The 20,087-nt window shown below is 31.8% G+C and overlaps 1 protein-coding gene across 4 annotated transcripts in view; it reads right to left on the bottom strand.

Annotated features, from left to right (window-relative positions):
* Hers (Histone gene-specific Epigenetic Repressor in late S phase) overlaps nt 1-20,087 on the bottom strand; it is a 217,070-nt gene that overhangs the window by 137,085 nt on the left and 59,898 nt on the right. For all 4 annotated transcript variants that reach the window (XM_068774595.1, XM_068774588.1, XM_068774574.1 and 1 more), the window contains exons 2-4: nt 16,874-19,663; nt 16,386-16,485; nt 12,163-12,246 (exon numbers count right to left, since the gene is read on the bottom strand). In XM_068774595.1, the coding sequence (XP_068630696.1) occupies nt 12,163-12,246; nt 16,386-16,485; nt 16,874-19,603 (2,914 nt within the window). In that variant the 5' untranslated portion in view covers nt 19,604-19,663. The remainder of the gene's footprint in view (nt 1-12,162; nt 12,247-16,385; nt 16,486-16,873; nt 19,664-20,087) is intronic.

The raw sequence follows: 20,087 nt of genomic DNA, 5'->3' as shown, positions 1-20,087 counted from the left end.
ATAAGCAACTATAATATGCTTGCGAGTGGCGCACACACCTGGATTATTTATGAACATGTAAACGAAGTGCGGCCTGTTGGCGGTTGTTAGGACGGCGACGATTAAGTCGAAGCGTGTGTGAGCGACCACTGGTACGGTTGTGCGGTGGATTAGTGCCACGGGCCGCCAGTTACTGAGCACTTAAAACCAATAAGATTAAACAGAGATTATAAATGGTAATTTTTAGGGCTCACTAATTAGTAATGGTAATAAAATTTAGTTATTTTACATTTACGATGATGATTCTTTTTTAGTTTAGGAGAACAGTGACGGACTAGTTTTGACAAAAGCACTAAGCCTTTTTTTATTTCGAGGAGAAATATTAAGTAAATAAATAACTGTGCTCTATATGGGTAAACGTGTGCAGTATTACTATAGACCATCGCAATGTCTCAAATTTTTAAAAAAATCTTCATAGTGTGAACGACTTTTTAGAGATAATTAAGCTTAGAAATGACTCGTTCTACTACTTTTAAAAAGAATTAAGGACTTAAAAGTGACCACAAAAAATAGAAAGGAGTGAATAATAAAAAGAATAAATGAAAAAAGAGATTTCTGAGATTTCTACTAACCTTTTTCTAAGGTAGTTGTAACCTCGCTGTTAGATCGCTTCGGCGGACTCTCAGAGGAATGACTGGGATCGTGGGCCCTCGCGTAGGAACCTCAGCTTACCATTCGTAGTCAATGATTATTATTAAGCAGAACAATAAGTGAGTTCTTAGTATTCCGACACAAGATAAGAATGTGATAACACCACTACTACTTCTGAAAGAATTAGCAGTGGGAGGAGTGGAAAAGGAACTCTAGCAATGCTGTTAGTTAGTATGGAGTTGGCGTGGCCCATATGATAAGCGATCTGGCTTAATTTCCGACACAAACGATTGATTATCGAATGACAAATCTCCTCACTGTTCATCAGTATTCTGGAGGAGTTTTAGAGTTTGTTACCTCTGAAAACTGGAGTTTCACAGCATTGACTCGACCAGGAAAGCCTCGTCTTGCCTCATCCTCCATCTGAGTATATAATGTAGTTTTGGAAACCCAAATGCTCTAGTTTTTAGTAAAGTTCACGGACCCTTCCGTTCCGTGAACTCATTTCTGATGAAACTATACATATATATAATAGAATACGGTGAGTTTCTGATATGAGCCACGTTCAAATATTCGTTAAATCGTCGTTAAATCTTTAAATGTGAGATAGTATTATTTTCCTCTGGGTAAGATACACTCGTAGATTTCAAAGGTTTACTATGAAATAAACTATCATCGTTTCCGAACGTGAGAATACATACAACATAGAATTGAATTTTACTCTATTTTGATAAAAAAAACCGTTATGATAGTCCTACTATTTGGTAGTGAATAGAGTACATAAACTATATGTTTATTAAGTTTAAACAAAACGGCAATTAGTTCAACGTCCTAATTGAGTAAACATAATTACAATATTATTCAATAATTGTGATAAATACTAAATTCAGTAACTACCCAAACTAGCAATTTTGTTTCCAGCAATGAAATAATTGAAATAAGTGAATGAGTTGACCGGAGTGTGTCACAGATAATTGCGATGAAATGAATTATGAAATTATGTCCCGTGGCTTTAAACTTCGTTAATTATTTTGTCTATTGTAAGTACTACTGATGTTATTTTGTTATATCTTCTGATCCTAAAAATTCTAAGTAACCAAAAATCGTGCAAAGACGTCTTATGAGCAGTTTTACATAAATATGACACTTAAATTTACATTAAATAATTTATTTATAAATTGAATACCAGATAACTTTACCAAGACAATACAATATCGTTTCTTTAATATTGTTTAAACGAAAAATATTTTTTTAAGAAAAATGACCTTGGTCTAAGAAATCAGGTCTTTATGCTGTATTCAATGTTAAACAATGCAGCTATGTATAGCTATATAAGTTTTAGTCGCAATTAGACTTTCCATTAAATAGTACGAATAAGGTAATAAGTACGAATACTAAAGAAAATAGAACATCACAGACTAAAGAACACAACGATGGTTGAGCATACGGTCAAGGATCGCCTTTATCCGCATTTTATGAAACAATTATTATTGTTTAGTACAATATAGTATTTATATTTATATATTGACACTGACTACTATATACAGGTCGATTGATTATTGATGTAAAAGATTTTAAGTGGTGAATGTATTTGTTATTAATAAATATATGGTAGACTATATCCGAAAATCAATGGTATAGGAGATAAATAATAACGTAATGATAATATAGAAAGAAAATATATTTTCAAAATTAGTTATTCGAATTTTGAATGTTAAAATTAATAACTGTTATTGTGTGCCAAAAGTTATTGACCTGTTGCGTTCTAATAGAAAATAAATTTAACATGTTTTAAACCGATCACTATGCTGAGTGACCGGCAACCAGTGTATATCTACATAATTTTTTTCTGATAAATGAGCTAAACCTTTATTTCTTTTAACAGTCGACCTGTTCAACTGTTTCAGAATACCGCTCACTAAGCTGTTGATACTAATTAGTTTACTAATTTACAGCATGTTTCAAAAGAACATTACTCTAACTACTACTGCTATGTCTTCAAAGTAAACATCGCTTTCATCCGATTATAATATGAAGTAGGCCGCAAAGTCCAAAGATTAATAAAGCGGAAATGGAGCAACAAATACATATTGATAACGTTCAATTGTAATAACAGCATAGCATTGCTTAATTATAACATATTCACGCGGGATAATGTTAAAGTATAAAAACGGTCGTCGAGTTAGATGATATCTTCACATTAACTTTACAAGTAAATTTAAAAACGTTTTGTAGAAGACAGAAGAAAACTTATTTCAAATAATGTTAATATACTTTTTATTACTGTTTTTATAAGATTATAGGGTTAATTATTTACGTGCTTTACTTGTGAAATAAATGAAAATTTAATTATAAATCCTTTTAACTTTGAAGTTTTTAAGAATGAGTCAAATAATTTAATACGAAAAGGTACAAAAGCTTTTAAGCAAGTACAGCAAATTTTCTGTCAATTAATGTATGGAATACTTAACAACGTAATGACAATATGCTATGAAAAAACTTTTTCCAAATTCGTATTATTATAAACACATATTAAATTAATTATTGTTTACTTTCTCTGTTTGCGGACTTTATTCTGCCAGAAGTTATAGACCTGTCGCATTCCAAACAATGAATTTATGGAAACTGTGAATAAATTATTACTAAATTATCTCTCTATATTTGTGTTCGGTAACATGTGTGAGAGATTTAAAACTTTATTTTCCAAATTAGCTACAATACCCAGCGATAAATATTGCACATCGACCATTTGAATGAGACAGGTATAGGGGGTATTTGCTTTAAGTATGGTAAAATTTATACATTGGAGGCAGGTGGTCAATAGGCATACAGACCTTGTGCCTTTAACTTTATAATAAACTACCTCCTAAAACAACTCAGTGGTTCTATTCTTATGACGTTCTCAATTTGCTCTTTTAAGCTAAACGACAGCGCAATGTGTAATAGAATTTTTATGATGATATCTTTAAAACTAATGTGTTTTACATGACTGAAGGTGAATTTTACAAAATCTCTAAAAGTTTAAACAGCTCATTTTCTTTGTCTTGTGGAGGTCAGGTGCTATTGTTTAAAGTCCGATTAATATCACGACACCGGAAGAAAAATAAATCATCTAAATTAGGCTAGTAATTGAAAATTTTAACCACATGTATAAAACCTTAGAAAGATTTTTCTTGAAACAATTAATTTCGAAAGTGTAAGTTGGAAATAGAACATCTGAAGTTGTTTTAATACTTTGTAATAAAGCGGAAAAGGAAAATAACACAGCGATTGTGCTGTTTATTTGTATCGTATGATATTGTTGTAAGCGGGCGTCGCTTGTTCCAAATCAAATATTTGAGTCGGACGCGGAACTCGCTCTATTGGCGTTCCGCCCTGAATTTAAAATTCCTGCAAAACACATTACGAGAGTACAAATGATGTTTTAGCGAATAATAACGAATTCCTCCTGTATTGATTAGGTTTATGACTTGACTTATGACTGATAGACTTTCTTTTTTTTTTTTCTTTTTTTGGCCCGACTTACACTTGTGACCAAGTGGCCAATCCATTGGGTCTTCCAACATGGCAGGGCGCAGAGAGAGCCTAACTTAAAACCTCTTTTACGTACCGAAGCTCGAGGATTCTCTGGGGGCCCTCGGCTCGGCACGCTACATACTATTTCATTGGATTGGGACCGATATAAGCAAATGAAAGAACTATCTGGTCTAAAAGCATACGTGTAAATAATAAATTTAAAGAAATAGTAGCGAGTGGACATAGAGGTCTCATTAGCAATTATATGAAAATGGAACCAAAAAAGAGCTCTGGAAACGAGTGTCAAGTCAGCCTTCCTAAATAACATACATCACTCTACGTATTACAGTGAGCTATTTTTGAACAAAACCTGCATCGAGTATCGACATGACTCTTTTTTTTTCATGTCTGAATCCATTGCCTTATTGATGTTTGCAAAATTGGTGGGCTTGGGGAGGCAGAGCGCGAAAGGCGCTTAGCCTCAATTAAATCACTTAACTCGAGGGATCCCTTGGAAACCTCACCTCAGGCTATTACATCACGTGCAATATTACCGAAATGAGACGATTAATGAAAAAACAAATTATGTTTATAAAAATTTTAGTATTGAAGCTAAGACCATTGCCATCATCAACGTGTGATGAAAAAACAAATGACTATGAAAATATAACTAGGTCAAAAGAAAACGTGTATTCTTCTGAAGCATAGAAAATAGTTGAATACAGAAATATTATATTATTTTATATGTAATGTAGAGAGAAATAAAAACTAAACATTAATGGTTAATTAAGAAGTCACTTAATCTAGAATTTTAATTTCTAGGGAAAAGACAAAGGAAAACATTAAGAGCAAACGTTATTGAATATTGGGAATAAATGTTTCTAAGTTATGATTGTGTACTATCATACGCACTTTAATAAAATCGTTCATATTACATAGAAAAATATAAATTTATGAATATAAAATATACTGTTTGAATTTGAATTCCGTTCTTTCAAATTCTATTCTGGCCCAAAATAGAAATTTACTGGAATTGAAAATTTACATTAATACAATGATACTAAATGACAACGGTCAATTCCGTTTAAACCAGTTAACTAAATGTAATTTAGTAATTCCGTCAAAAGCTAAATAGTCAACATGTATGCATTACTCCATTAATTAAATTGATCGCAAACCGAACTCGTACCAAAGCGGCGGGAAATTCCCTTTGAAACGATTTATGGAATTATGAAAATATCGAACGATTTCATGAGCCTGTTGTTAATACAGCAAACATTGTTAGTATTCAGTTAGATATGGTACAGTAACTTTTAAATTACTTTGTGATTATACAAATCAACAGATAAATAGTATCCTGCAATACAGAAAAAAATCTTTTTTGTTTTTTTTTTTATATTGCCAAGGTTATTACTGAATTAAAAATTGTTTACAACATTTAATCTATTATGTGGTGATTAAAGAATTTAACAAATAGGTAATTAATTTAGTAAATCGACATTTAGTAACTTCATATTTTTTTACGAAATGCTATTGAAACAGTATATCATAAATACAGAACCGCAGAAATTTTTTAGTTTATATTTTCACTTTATTTATTTCACATAGCGGGAACGCAACAAATTCGAGAAGGGATGTTCGCCGGTTTTTGGAAATTCAGTCGTTATGTAGTGTTTCACGGAAGACTTTGACATAGTGGCGTATATGTATGGTGTGTGGCTTTGAGATGGTTCACTTTCACTTTAAGCCTTGTATGTATGTTTCCAACGACCACTTTTAGGCGTAACAACCAAACGAAACAATAACAATAAGATAAGCATTTAAGACGGTAAAATAAATGTTTTTACATGACAGAATTTTTATTACGTCACCGTTCGCCTTAGGTCGCATTATTCCTCCTTTGGGCATCTTTCGAAGGAGGTTTCTACTGTTTAAAGTTTCAGATTTGTTACGCCCCAGTAGCGCCGTTTACGCGCGTTTGTTTAAATAAATGAAAACTAGTTAATTAGTAAACAAAACATTAGTTAATGTTGAAAAGCACTTAATTGCCTCATTTACGAAGTCATGATTCGTAGTGGTATCCTAGGGCTTTAATTCATTCATTGATTGAATTTCGTAGCGGTGCAGCTTTGAGTTTGTTCTAAATACGGTGTAATAATGATATAAGCACATTTAAAGCTTGAGGATTTACAAATTTTCATTTAAGTAAACAAAATATAATAAAAGAGTATTATTTTAAAATTGACTTTGTATATATTTATATGTAAATTAAACGCATAAGGATTCGGCATGTTGGGTTTTATTATTATGTCGATTTAAGATGTATTCAAAACACAGTATTAGTAACTGCTTTCTTTTAACAATGTCTGTATGAATAAATCTAGTTTGACTTAAATTAACGTAAATACTGCACATTTAAAACATAAAGGGAATCTCAGCTTTGTACAACATAAAAAAAAATTTCGGTAAAGTAAACTTCCCTGTTTAGATCGAATAGAAAAATTTTTCTGAAACAACAAGCACAGTTCAAGAAATCTACAAGGCCTTATTACCCGCGTGAGTTAGCAGTCCGAGCACCGTTAAGAAACTGTCGAGTGGAAGTTAATGCAGCTAATTCATATTCCGCTAGAGACCAAGAGCTTCTTAACACATCGTACTACTTACTTAGTAAAATACCAGCTTTGAGGTTTCTACAAGCAAACAACTGTGTATTCTGTTTTCTTTTCATAGTCTTAGATGTGAATATGAAAGAACTTTTTAAATTTTTAATGTTTTCTGTCTGTTCAAGACGTATACTTGGATATATTATAAAAATTGTATGTTTAAACGAGACTATTTGAGGTTTAAAGTTAAGATCAACTCAAAGAAGATTGAAGGATAAAAGATCATAATTCGAAATCTGTTTACACAAGTCTTTATATCTAAAGTTACAAAATGAATGATAAACTTAATACTAACATGTTACTCCAAAAAGTTATATAGTAACTAAATTTACTTTGGTCAGGGGTACCGTACGAATTCCGCAAACTTGTAAAACATTTAAACCAGCGGTAACGTTACAATTTATAATTATACATAATATTGTTTAACATACATTTACAATGCTGAAAGAATAAGCATTTTTTTAAATTGTTTGCTAATAAATATAAATAATTATATCAATTAACTATTTACTATTTATAACAATTATTTAATTGTAAAATGGTAAAGCCTTTTATTTAATATAACGTTAATCATGATATTAAAATAAAAAAATAATAATTATTACACGAAACATCGGGAATTTATGAGAAATTAGGGTTTTGAACGCATTTATTCTATAAATACCAGTAGCTTATCGTTGCTGACCCAAATAGTTTTCCTTGGCCGAAAAATCGGTGTTATGCTACGACGAATCAAAACGCGTTCTAAGATTTTTTGTTAACATAAACATTTATACATCATAAGCTAAGAAAAATATGACGAATGATACTTTCGAAGCATTTTTGATATAAAAGTACACTTTTCTAAGGTTTTTTGTTTTAATTTAAATATTAATATTTAACTTGTTACTTGTACATGAATATATTTTATTTTATTCGTTGATTTAATATAAAAACATTACTAAAAGACTTAAATCAAAATTATTAAAAATGTTAATAAACCTGGACGATAATGGTCCGTACACCCTAAATGTTTTTGAAAACATCTGACCCTGCAAAGCGTGTATAAAATATCATCATTTTAAAGCAAAAATGTTAAAATGTGTATCCATTACTCAATAAATTAAAACGATTGAAATGCAAAGTGGTTCCACTGCGTCATGGAAATTTCCGCTGAAATGAATTATGGAACGCCGGAATTGTTGAATATTTTCCAAACCTTTGAATAACTTTTTAACAGATGTTGAAACCTCAGCTCTTATATGATGTAAGTCATCATTGTTGAAGGTTTATAGGCAGGAAAATTAAAAAATATATTCTTTCTTTTCGTTTTGTATTCAGAAAAGTATTTTGGAAAACCATTAAATGTGAGAATAATCGTGCTCTTAGTAAACATCGCTAATAGCAAAGTTTTCATATGTGTAATGATAGCACATTAAGGTTATTAATTTAAACAAAAATTATTTTTTAAAAACAGTAAGTTGTAAAACTATACTTAATATGGAGACAAAGAATGTTTTTCTATGGTTGAAAGGTCTCTAAACGAAAACTAGCTCTGTTCGGAAATTCCTTACGGTTAAAAATCAGTAATGAGGTCTGTAGATGAACGAAAGTATCCGACATCATCATTATTATTTGGATTTAAACATTTTTATATTAGTCACAGGACGTACACTACTGGACTATAAGCCTCGCCCATAGATTTCCATTAAAACTGATTGAAAGCGGCAGCATATAGCGTGCAGAACATATGGCTGCTCAGGTCATCAGGTTCAGGGTGCATAGACGACGTTCTGAAGGCTATTGGAAGACACCGAATGCGGGTCGTTTCCAACTGGACCTGTTGGAAATCAATGTTGGATCTATGATGGCCTGTGTCCAACAGTGGACGTTCTGCAACTAAAATGATCATGGCAATAATATGATTCAATGGAATATATGTGGAATGACACCATCTTTATGATTTGGTACTCTACTAATGGTGATTAATAAAGTAAACATACATGTTTATCACATTTTTACACCAAAGTCGTGGAGGTGTTGAAAATTTGAAAAGTTAGGCAAGTAGTGATGTTAATATAATTGCAGCCGTTCTACGAAAAGGCTGACCTTATCATAGAGCTTAGTCAAGTGAGATATTCAGTTACAGCACCGAGTGACATTGATCTCGTAATATGGACTGCAAGAACAATATAAATAATGATGTCTACGCACAGACGCGAATAAAAATGGAGGTAAAACTACTTGTTAAACGTTGAAAAGTCACCTTGAGGAATGTTATAACATGGCAAACCTTTTTGAAACGAAAAAAAACTTGCAAAGTGGTACCCTAACCAACAGTCAAGCGACCATGAATATCGATGAATAAATTTGCCTTAGTTTTTAGATTCATATCAAGGTGTGCAGGAAAATAATTGTGGGCACACGTATTGAAATTAATTTATAAATCATGTGAAATTTATCTCCTCAAAAATAATAAAACATGTATTATTCAGCTAGCGCGCCTCTATAAAAGCTTTCACGGTTTGAGCGAAGCATCGCTTGTTCGATATCAAATATTTACTAGACCACAGGCTCGTCGCAATATTTGATGTAAAAAATAAATAAAATAAAAGTTAAAACACATGGACTTGATTTATTGATTTAACAAATTAAATTATAAAAAAAGAATGTCAATATGGCTCTAAGGATGGACATATAATAATTAAAACCTAGTCACTTTTGTAACGATGACCTTAGCTTTATAACGTTAAAAAGTAGACTAAAAGGGAATTATAAGAAAAAACAAAAAATGACGAATTCTTTAGTCTTTACTTTTGTATACATTCATTTTCAATTGTTAGAATTTTAAAAGAGATGCTAAAAGCACTAATAATTAACAAAGAAGTCTCTTGGACAAAAGAGGATAAAGGCATTTATCAATATTCTACGAACTATATTATCTATATAAAACTATTATTTTTCTAACATAATACTTTAGACAAAAGATGTCATTTTCAATAAATCCTGTTCTATACTTTTTGAGAACTTTTTAATTTAAAGGTGTTTAAATTTAAAAAAAAAATTCAATATTTCCGACTTTCATTTCATTTTCGGTTATCAACGGACTGATGTACTCGTACATACTTGTATTTGGAAAAAAAGAAAAAAAAATGAAGGCGAAGATTAAAACATAAGAAATATACGAGTACTAGCAAATGCAGGAAATTAAGAGAGAACTCTGCAAAATATTCTTTGAACATTACCGTGTGACTTCTGAGTGCAAGCGGCGTGAAGAAACTCTCGAGTGGAAGGTAACGCAGTTAATTCATAATCCACCGGAGACTAAACAACTCGCCTTACGTACTCAAGCCCCAGTTTCAAAGTTTTCCTTGCGCAAACAAATCGGAAAGATTTGGTCGATAACGTGATCCGTTCAGGACGACAGAGCGAATAGTCACGTGTCAGGCCACTGGACTATTTCGCAATTTATAAATCGAAGAAACATAACTTTTCAAAGAGAATTTACTTTACTAATTTTAATAAATTTTTTCAAAGCTCATTAAATAAAAATTATTCGAAGTTGAAATGAAAATATTTCTTCGACTAACCAATTTAAATCACGATCATGAATAAAAACAATTATTTGCATTCAAGCGTCAAAAAACAGCACGTTTAAGGTTTTAAAACTTTAAGACAACATTTATTATGTTCCAGTTGACTAAGATTTATTCAAACAGCCGGGCAAAGGAATTAATTACTTAAGCGAGGGACCGCGGAGCGAAAGAATTTTCTCGTCTTTACTATTATATCGGGCCCAGTCGAGCTCTGCATCTCGGGGAAGCAGTTATTTAAAGCGCCTGCAATACGTACGGTCTTAACCTTGCAAATAAATGCAAACAACGACAACTTGAAATGTATCCTGCTGTAATCTTCTGTTAGAAACTTTAAAGAAATATATCTTTCAAGAATATTTATGTTACTTGACATATTTTGCAGTATTATGTTGTTACTAAGATATATGTAACATCTGAATAGATTTTAAAACCAATTTATAGTTCTGACTGTTGATCAAATGTTATATTGTAACAAATTGACTAGTGATTTTAATTGAAGGACACTACCATAACGTAATTAATATTTGTTTCCAGGTAATTTTTTAGCTTTAATCAGAAATATCGTATCTACAATGAATAGAAAGTTCACGAGACGAATTAAGCGACTATGTATTGTAGTGTATGATTAGGTTATATAGCATAGAGGAAATTTATTGTGACGTTTGAGGAAGAAAAAGATTTATTTTATGCAAATAAAGTGATGTATTTTTTAAAAGAATATGAAAGTTGATTTGATGTATTACATCTCATTTGGATATTAACTGAAATAGAAACATAATTAAATATTTTTTCCAACAAACCAAAAATTTTTAGAAATTGTATGTGTAACTAGTAACTGAAGGGTGTAAATATAGGATTAAGAACTAACCGAATCCTGTGTTAAATATTTTATATTTCACAAATATTCGACGTCTAAACTTCGAAATTGGAAGCAAAGGTCGCTTAGACATGATAGAGCTTTTAACAAATTTTCGCACACAACAGCAACAATTAAAACAGTTTTCAGTCAGTTAAAAAGTTTTCGCGCGTGTAAAGCGAAAACGGAATTCTGTTGAAAGTTGTAAAATAGTTGCTTTTTGTGACTTACTGGCATAAGCTGTACGGTCGAAACAGGGAGAACGTGTAAATGTATCGACATTATAAAACATTATTCGTATGTTTATACGAATAATGTTTTATAATGTCGATGAAATGTTTTTTTTTCTCATTCTTATATAATTTGTAACTAATATATGATTTTCAAAATGTATTTCATGCATTGTACTCGCTTATATATTTCTGTGATTAGATTAGATTTTACTTCAAATTCAAAGTATCTTTTTCAAATAAGCATTTACAAGTACTTTTGAACCGTCAAATATTTTAACATTGTAAATAGTAAACTACCCCCGGTTCCGAGTGCTGAGAAGACGATTTGCTGATAGAGCTGGCCAGAAATTCAACAGTGGCTCTTATTAAATGAAATTTAAAATTTTAGATATTTACATATAATATTAATCGTGCAAATGAGTTAACAAACCAACTTCCACACACTTCGTTCAACTAAAAACTCTTGAAAGTTGTAATAAGATTTATTTAATTTATTTTAGAGCTAAAATATTCTTTTCCTAGTTTTAAATCTAGGGTACTAGAAAGTTTATTGTATATACAAATACCCATGAAGGATTCGTGAAATTTTTAAGAATGAAAAGTTCTTATGAGTTTATTTTTTCTTCTTGTATTTAACGCTGTATCATAACAGAGATATCTTAACCAGTATTAACTTTGTTAACACAAACCTGGATCATGGTGTGCAGACGGCGAAGGCGCGGAGAATGCACTGGAGCAGCCAGGTCGACGGGAAAGGCCTCCCAATTCAGGAACTAAAATTAAAAATTACATTCAAAGTGGCAATGACTGGAATTAAAATAGGATATAGAAATCTTAGTACTATAGTAGATAGATAAAAGAAGAGTTACATGTTTACTTTTGTTCTCTGCGAAGACGTAGTTAGAATAACAACAAAGAAAACTATATTCAAAAACCTTAGAAATCTTACATTTATTTTTATTTATTTATTATTCTTAATTGTAGTTGTTAGGAAAGAAATACATAATAACTAAAAGAAGTAAAATAGGCAGTTTTATCACTTAAGGCAATTTCTTGTGGACAACCATCGTATCGAAATCGAGAAAGACAAATTGTCGACGTGTACGTCACGTACAATCATACATTTATTAAGATCAGCGGAAGATCCGTCATTGAGGCTATATTTTATTTACTTACACAATTATATACACATAATAAGAAATAAAAATATGATTGCATTCATCAAATTGACTTTGATAGGTTTGAGTTGGTTGAGATAAACTAAAGAAAACAGAAACAAAAAGCGATAATAATTATTTTACTTAATTTATTAATGAAAAAAATTGAAAAGTTCACGTTTCCAAGAATAGAATAAATGAAAAAAAAATGTTCAAATAAAAAGAAAAACTTAACCACCTCGCCGCATATTAAAGTTCCAAACATTTGCTAACTCTATGTGCGCTTTGGCTACTTAATAAGTCGCCTCTAGTAGTTTAGAGAATCACAGTTACACAGCGAAGTAAACATTATTACACGAAATGTATATGTACCTTATTAAAATAATGTGTTCCCGAGACAAGCGGCTTAAGAGAGCTTTGCTTCAAGACGCGCGTAATTTGCATTATTATAGAGTAGACTATAACGTAAAAATAATAAGAAACTTAAATTGCCTTAGTCACACTTTTTATATTACAAAATGTGTTTTATTACAACTGCGCAAGTGATATAATATCCATGCTTGCTCAAATTAGATCTATCTTTTTGGTTGTCTTTACCAAAACAATTTAAAACTCTTAATAATTTGGCACTATCTGGCTTCATAAGCATTTAGTAATTTTTTGACTGGCATAGCATAAAGTGTTTTTTTTTCTAATCGTTCATTCATGTGTTATTTTTTGAATTAGAAACACCTGATCATAAATCCTAGATGAATAGCGTTTTTTTGGAAATGTTATTTTAACATAGGAATAGAGAAAACAAATTTAATTTAGTAAAAAAATAATAAAGTAGGTAAAAAGAAATTGTTAAAATTTCATGTAAATACTGGTTTACTAGTTACCATTTCATAATATGTTACATAGTGTAATGAATTAAAAATTCATATATTCTTTTAAGACAAGTGAATACGTTTGAAACTTCATAATATGATCCATAAATTGAGACAGATCTGCAAAGTTAGTCTACAATAATCCATGTGTTGACATACAGCGCGCATTGACCTGTTAATAAATAAGATAACACCGAGAGAATTACACAAATTTATTATTCGTCGTCAATACCGGAGAGAGGGTCAGGTCTATATGTGAATATTCTAAAATTTAAAACGAGATCAGTTCTGAATAAAATTTGCAATATATTATACAAATTGACGGTAATTCATATTTGTACTTTTGTTTATTAAATCTATGTAAGCACATCGATTATTAACCTAGGTGAACATATTGAGCCAGATGAGATTGACTTTAAGGAATAGGTTGAAGAGAAGAATAAAAGACTAGTGAGTCCAACAAAACTTTCTTTTTTATTAAGCTCTGGAACGCAGCCATCTACTTTGATTTAAAAAGGTAAGTGTGACTTAAATGGTAAACATGTTGCTTACGTTTTAAACATATCTCATTGTTGTCATACATTTATCCCCCGAGCAAACAAAACAAAAAAGCTGAGTCGGAGAGTCGCTTAGCGTCAGGCTTTCATGATTAACTCAAACAACTTCAGTGTTCGCCGCGTTTTCATTTTCCCGTTATTTTGCCTCTTTGTATCTTGTTTGTACGAAGGAACGACGCCGGTGTTTTTTCTCAGCGTGATAACAAAAAGGTTACGCTGCTTAGACGCTAATGAACGCGTATTACTGAAATGGGATTCCGCTAATCCGTTGAAATTAAATCCAACTCTGTATTAATGCGGGCGGAAAATCACTTTGCCTGATATTTCCTTTGAAATTAATTGCGAATTCTTTCGAATTTTTCTCGACACATTTATTTAAATGATACTTACGTTTCCATGTTTTATTTCAGATTCCTTTTTTTAAGAATACATTAAAAATAACTTGTAATGTTACCCAAAAAAGTAGAAATTTAAATTAAAACTTTACTTAAAATTAAGCCTCAATTTTAATCCATTTGTACAAAACAATGTGCATTGGTTATGCACCTATAACTTGGACAAAGTTGGAAAAAACTTGGAAAAAGGCTACGTTTTTTGTAGATATTATACAAAAAAAGATCTTGGAATAAGTTGATATGATGACATTAATTAATATATATGGGTTCTTAATCTATTGTAATTAGGGTTTGTGGAGACACACCCGGTCTTATTGGTTTCTCTCTGGTCGTACAATCTTTACTAATAATATCATGCAGACCCGGAGTTTAAGAAATGTTGGACTTAAAAATTGCACCATCCATCTTTAGGGTGTCAAATAAAATATTAGTAAATGTAAAAATTAAATTGAATGTGAAAGAGTGTCGATAGTGCTGATTTGGAGTCTGGCTGTTGGAAGACTGGAAGACTGCTTAGATAAGTGGCCGCTCTCCAATATCCGCGGAATAGGGGGAGTTGGAACGGTGCCATTGCAGGGTTACAACCGTTATAAGTCCAAGTGATAAGAAATGGCGGGAAATCACACTGTCATATGCTAGAACCAGTATTGTACAAAATATGTAGTCAATAAGTACCAATTTCTTAAAAACTTAAACCTGTTCACCTGACTCGTAGACAACTAATGTACTAAATTTCCAAATTTTTTGTGCACGATTAAATCGAACGAATAGGAAACTACTTTTGACACGATTTTGTGGAGACCCTACAGTTAATATTTATTATTATTGTGATGAGCGTAGTTTTAATAGAGGACGATGTTATTTTAAAAATGTAAACTTTCTGTAACATCAATCCTACGAATAGATCTAGTAACTCTATTTTGTCACTTGTATATAGGAGATTATTATTTGCACTGAAACCTGTTTTATGCGGTGGAGATAAGGTCTGCAAAAAATCGCGAAGGTTCTTGCGGAAAACTGGTTCAAATTAGCTTTGGTCACTTGAAAATTCCACTTCGTAATTATTTTGAGTTCACTTTTTTTACTTATCATGTAGTAGTGATCAATTTTTGCGACGACTGTTGTTTTACTAGATGCTTATCTAAGTATCGGTGGCATCTAGCAAGATCCTACCAATTAACATTTTTTCTTGACAACTTCGTGAATTACATTTAAATTTAATTGAAATTGCAAAAATAAAAAAAATCATTAATAACAGCAAACGCACGTTTTTGTGGTGGTTTGAGTATATTATATTTAGTGACAAGGCCACAGAAGTCAAACCACATGTTTTAGAAAGTATACGCTGTTTAAATTCATTCTAAAAAATTAAAATGCGATGCTTTGAAACACATTCGTGACTTTAAACTAAAAAAAAAACTATTTTAAGACAACAATAAACATAAAAATGCTTTCTGCCTTTTGCGGCAGAAAGAAATGCACTAAATTGCAAATCAAAATGTGTAGATAATTAAAACAAAATAATAATAACACATTAACATTTATGCTGAATAATATAGTACATATAGAATATGTCAAAAGGCGTTATCATATAAGAACCTTTTTGAGGTTCTGCATTGACATCTGTCCGACTGGCGTGATGCCAACCAGTTATATCTAAAGAATATGAGGTTTAAGGATCTTCTGAGTATACTGTATCATCATGTTTGTGAAAAAATTGCAGCAGAGAAAGTTTGTTGTTGCTAAGGCCAATAATATAATAACAATAAATAAAAAAGTGTTTTCAGTGATATTCTCTGACTGTATTTTGCCAACCATTTGTTGTTATATTTATTTGTAATTACGACAAATACCGTGAAAATAAAAGTAACTATCGAAATGTTGACAGCAAATTTAAATGTTTTACATGAATTTGTAAATAATAACTTTCTTACCTGGATGTGGATGTGTGTGAGTGTGCTCTGCTGGAGGTTGCATTGATGATAATGCAGACAAAGGCGTGTATCTTGATCCTTCATCACGAGGGCATCCCTCCTGTACACCAATTAAGCTCTAGTAAGTACTGTAAACATTTATTGATAGAAAAGATTACAATAAAACTTGCACAATATTCAGGCTTAAGTTGAGTTCACGTAACAACGAAAGGAGAAATATTATTACAACCAGTTTTATTTATTATCGAGAATTTAAAAAGAATAACTATTTATCAAGTCGCGTGAATTCTCATGATATCAAATGAAAATGCAGTATTTCAGAGAACTTCTGGTTACAAAAACTTCACTAGAGTACATTGCTTACTACATGGTGTATCAAGTAAATATCTTGCAAATAATGTAGTAAGTAATTCCTTAATAATATTTTGTACTTTGAAAAACCAGGAACGAACGTACTGTTTTAGTACGTAGATTAAGTTCATTTTTACCTTTTCGCAATTAGCTGTCGCCGTTGTCTGCGTATGACTCGTGGACGATATACGGTATTGCATTCCTGACACAGTGCAAAAACCCTCATGGTGATGAGTTGAATACACCCCCGTTATTGTAACATCTGTATCTTGATTAACGATTACTTCGACTTTTTGTTTTCTGTCCGTTATTGTACTATCTTCGTTCTCTTTTTTAGTATCTTCGTTTTTAACTTCAGATTTCACTCCAACATTTGATACGTTTTTTGATTTATGAGTGAAAGATTCATCGCTACAGGAATCAGAAGTGGTGTCATCTTTGCTTGATTTTGGAGATCGCTTTTCGTAGCTAGCTGCTAAAATTGCTGTGGCATTTAAACTAGCCATTCGCTTTTGAACCACCATATCTTTTAGATCCATGACTACTTCGTTTCTGTTACGTTTTTTCTTAACAGGAACGCCAGTGGTTTTTTTAAATTTTGGTTGCGGTTTCTCTGTATCGGACTTTGCAGCAGAACTTTTAGAAGTAGTTTTCTTTCTATCTGGGACGTTAGAAGTTGATTTTATTTCAAGTTCACTATCTTCGCTTGAAGATGTAGATGACTTAGGGTCCCAATATTTACCCGCGCTTCTAATTCCTGGAACACCACGTAAAGTCCTTTGTGGTAAATTATCATCTGAACTTTCAGAACTTTCTTCTTTTTTATCTCTTTTAACTTCATACTCTGATTCAGAAGTGCTATCTTGTTGGTCTGGTTCTTTTTGTTTAGTTTCTTTCTTTTTAACGGCAGTAGTTTTAGAAGTACTAGGTATCGCTTGACGGTCTACAGTTTTCATCAAACCTAATTCCATATGGGTCCTACTTTCATTTTCATACAAACAATGGACTTTCGCTATGGCATTCAAAGAAGCAATTCTATGTTTTTTCGGCCCTGCCCACATAGATAATAACTTCAGTCGTCTTTTGCTTGGTTTTTCATTACACAATAAAGCAAAATTATCTTTGAGATCTGTTAGCGAGTCTTTAGATAACTCTTTTAGTTCTTTTGACGTAGATTTTTTTTGGGTATCCGTAATCCGTTTAAATTTTTTAGTTTTCGTCTTTTTAGCTTTAGGAGTATCTGATTCAGAAGATTCCTTTGAATCATTATCATCATTAGACTCACTTACACTTTCTTCTGATGAGGTATAACTTACTGGCTTTTTGTTTATTAAAAATTTGGAACTATTTATATCTTCGTCCGACAACGAATTCTTTTTTTGTTGTTTTTTAGTTACCGATTGTTTTGTCGTGCTAACTTTTTCTGAACAATGTACCGTATCTTGAGTTTTTGGGGATTCAGAATCTTGTTCAAAGAACTTAATCGGACTAAAGGGCTTCCCCGTTATACTTGATTTCCGAGCAACCATTTTATATGACTTGCTCACAATTGGTTGCGGCTGATCTTCCAACTCTTTTTCATTATTACTTGTGTTTGAATCCGGATCAGATATTTGTTCACCAGATTGCTTATGACCAATTCCTGTGGCTTCTGAACGTTTGTTTGCTTTCAATTGTTTCACTACTTCTTCAATAGGTCTATGCGGGGAATATTTTTTCCTCTCTGTATCATTTTTCTTATCAACAACTGTGCCCTTAACTCGAGCTATGGGTCGAACTCTCCCTATACTTTTATTACTAGGGTTACGAAAATCGGACAAAATACTTTTAGGCGAGTCTACTTTATCCGTAAAAGTGTAAACGTCAATTTCAGCTCCTTGTGATACTAAATGATTGGAAGTGTTCTTATCTTTGTTTTGGTCATCATTTTTTGTTTCGCACTTCATTGTTAGAAATCTTTCAGACATATTTAAATTCCCTTTCGAATATTTACAGCATTTAACATCAATATCAACCGTTCTCGGAGATCTACTCGATGTAAAAAATTTAAGCGGTCGTTCGGTTTCAGTTTTAGGCGTTTCTAATTGACTCACTGAAGAAGTACTAGACAAAGTACTATTTAATGTAGAATTGTCGCTAATAACTTTGCTTTCAACATTGCCTTGTGTTTTGGTTTCATCTTTTTTTGTATTTGACGTATTAGGCGGTTGGTCCTTCGTAACTAAAGGTTCTTTAATGTCCTTATTGTCATTCTTCTCTAAATTCTTATCAGTGTCAATTAACTTTTCTTTGTCATCAGATTGAAGAACTGTGGCACCTGCATTTTTCTTTTTAGGACTAGGTCCTTTCTTAGTAGTAGGTTTAGCCTTAGCAGAATTTGCGGAAGGTTTTTTCTGTGCTTCTAAATTAATTTTGTACTTTGCATCATCATTTTTCTTAATATCGACATCAGTGTTATCGACTGTTTTTGTTACTTTAGGTGTTCTTAAACATTTTTTGGTTACAACAGTTTTTGAGGTTACTTTTCTAGAAGTATTTTTAGCCGCGTCTTTCTTTTCCTTTGAATCTTTTTTGGACTTTTTAGTTGGTGAATTACTTCTTGATTGACTGCCTTTTGATGTTTCAGCCTTTGCCGTCTCCGATGAATGGTCTCTTTTTTCTTCAACGGAAATATCAAAGTTTGAACTGGAAGCCACATCTTTTATAATATTTTTTTTAGATCCTTTTAGATAAGCTTTTTGTAAATTCTTTGTCTTTTTTGATGTTACACTTTTCTTCTTAGTGGATTTCGAATTCGAATTGCCCTTAAAAGCTGGTTTACTCAGAGCCCCTTTCTTAGGTAAGGTTTTCGAAGCTTGTGACCGCATTGTCCACTTTGGTCATTTAAAATTTACCGTCATTGATGGACTGACGAACCGGTTCACATTCTGAAACAAATATAAATGAAATTACTAAAGTTATTGTGGTATAAGAATTGGAGTAAAAAAACAATTCAAAATACGTAAAATATTGAAATCTTTTATATTTCTAGCAAATGCATAAACGTCAGCCTTGTGTAAAATTAACATGATGATAAATCAACATTTTTAAACGAATTAGTTTATAAAACATATGAGGATTTCTATGAAAGGTAGTAATAGACAAGAAACTAGGAAGTTTGCCACCCGAGCGGGCGAAGCCATCCACAATAAAATAAAGGTTTCTTCAAACAAAGGAGTGCTTGCACACTCTGCAGCCGGCTCGCTTTTATTAGATTAACTTGACAAAAGCCGTCGGTTGGGACGTCCCATCGCTTAATTATTACGACTCTGTGCAAATCATTCTTCTTCATTATCATCTGCTGCCTGATAC

Source organism: Battus philenor, unplaced genomic scaffold (genome assembly GCF_028537555.1).
Source record: "Battus philenor isolate CCGP_79_NKW_IND1 unplaced genomic scaffold, ilBatPhil1.0.hap1 SCAF_11, whole genome shotgun sequence".
NCBI lineage: Eukaryota > Metazoa > Arthropoda > Insecta > Lepidoptera > Papilionidae > Battus > Battus philenor.
The sequence above is the reverse complement of the archived record's forward strand: the minus strand, read 5'-3'. Positions and strand labels throughout refer to the sequence as shown.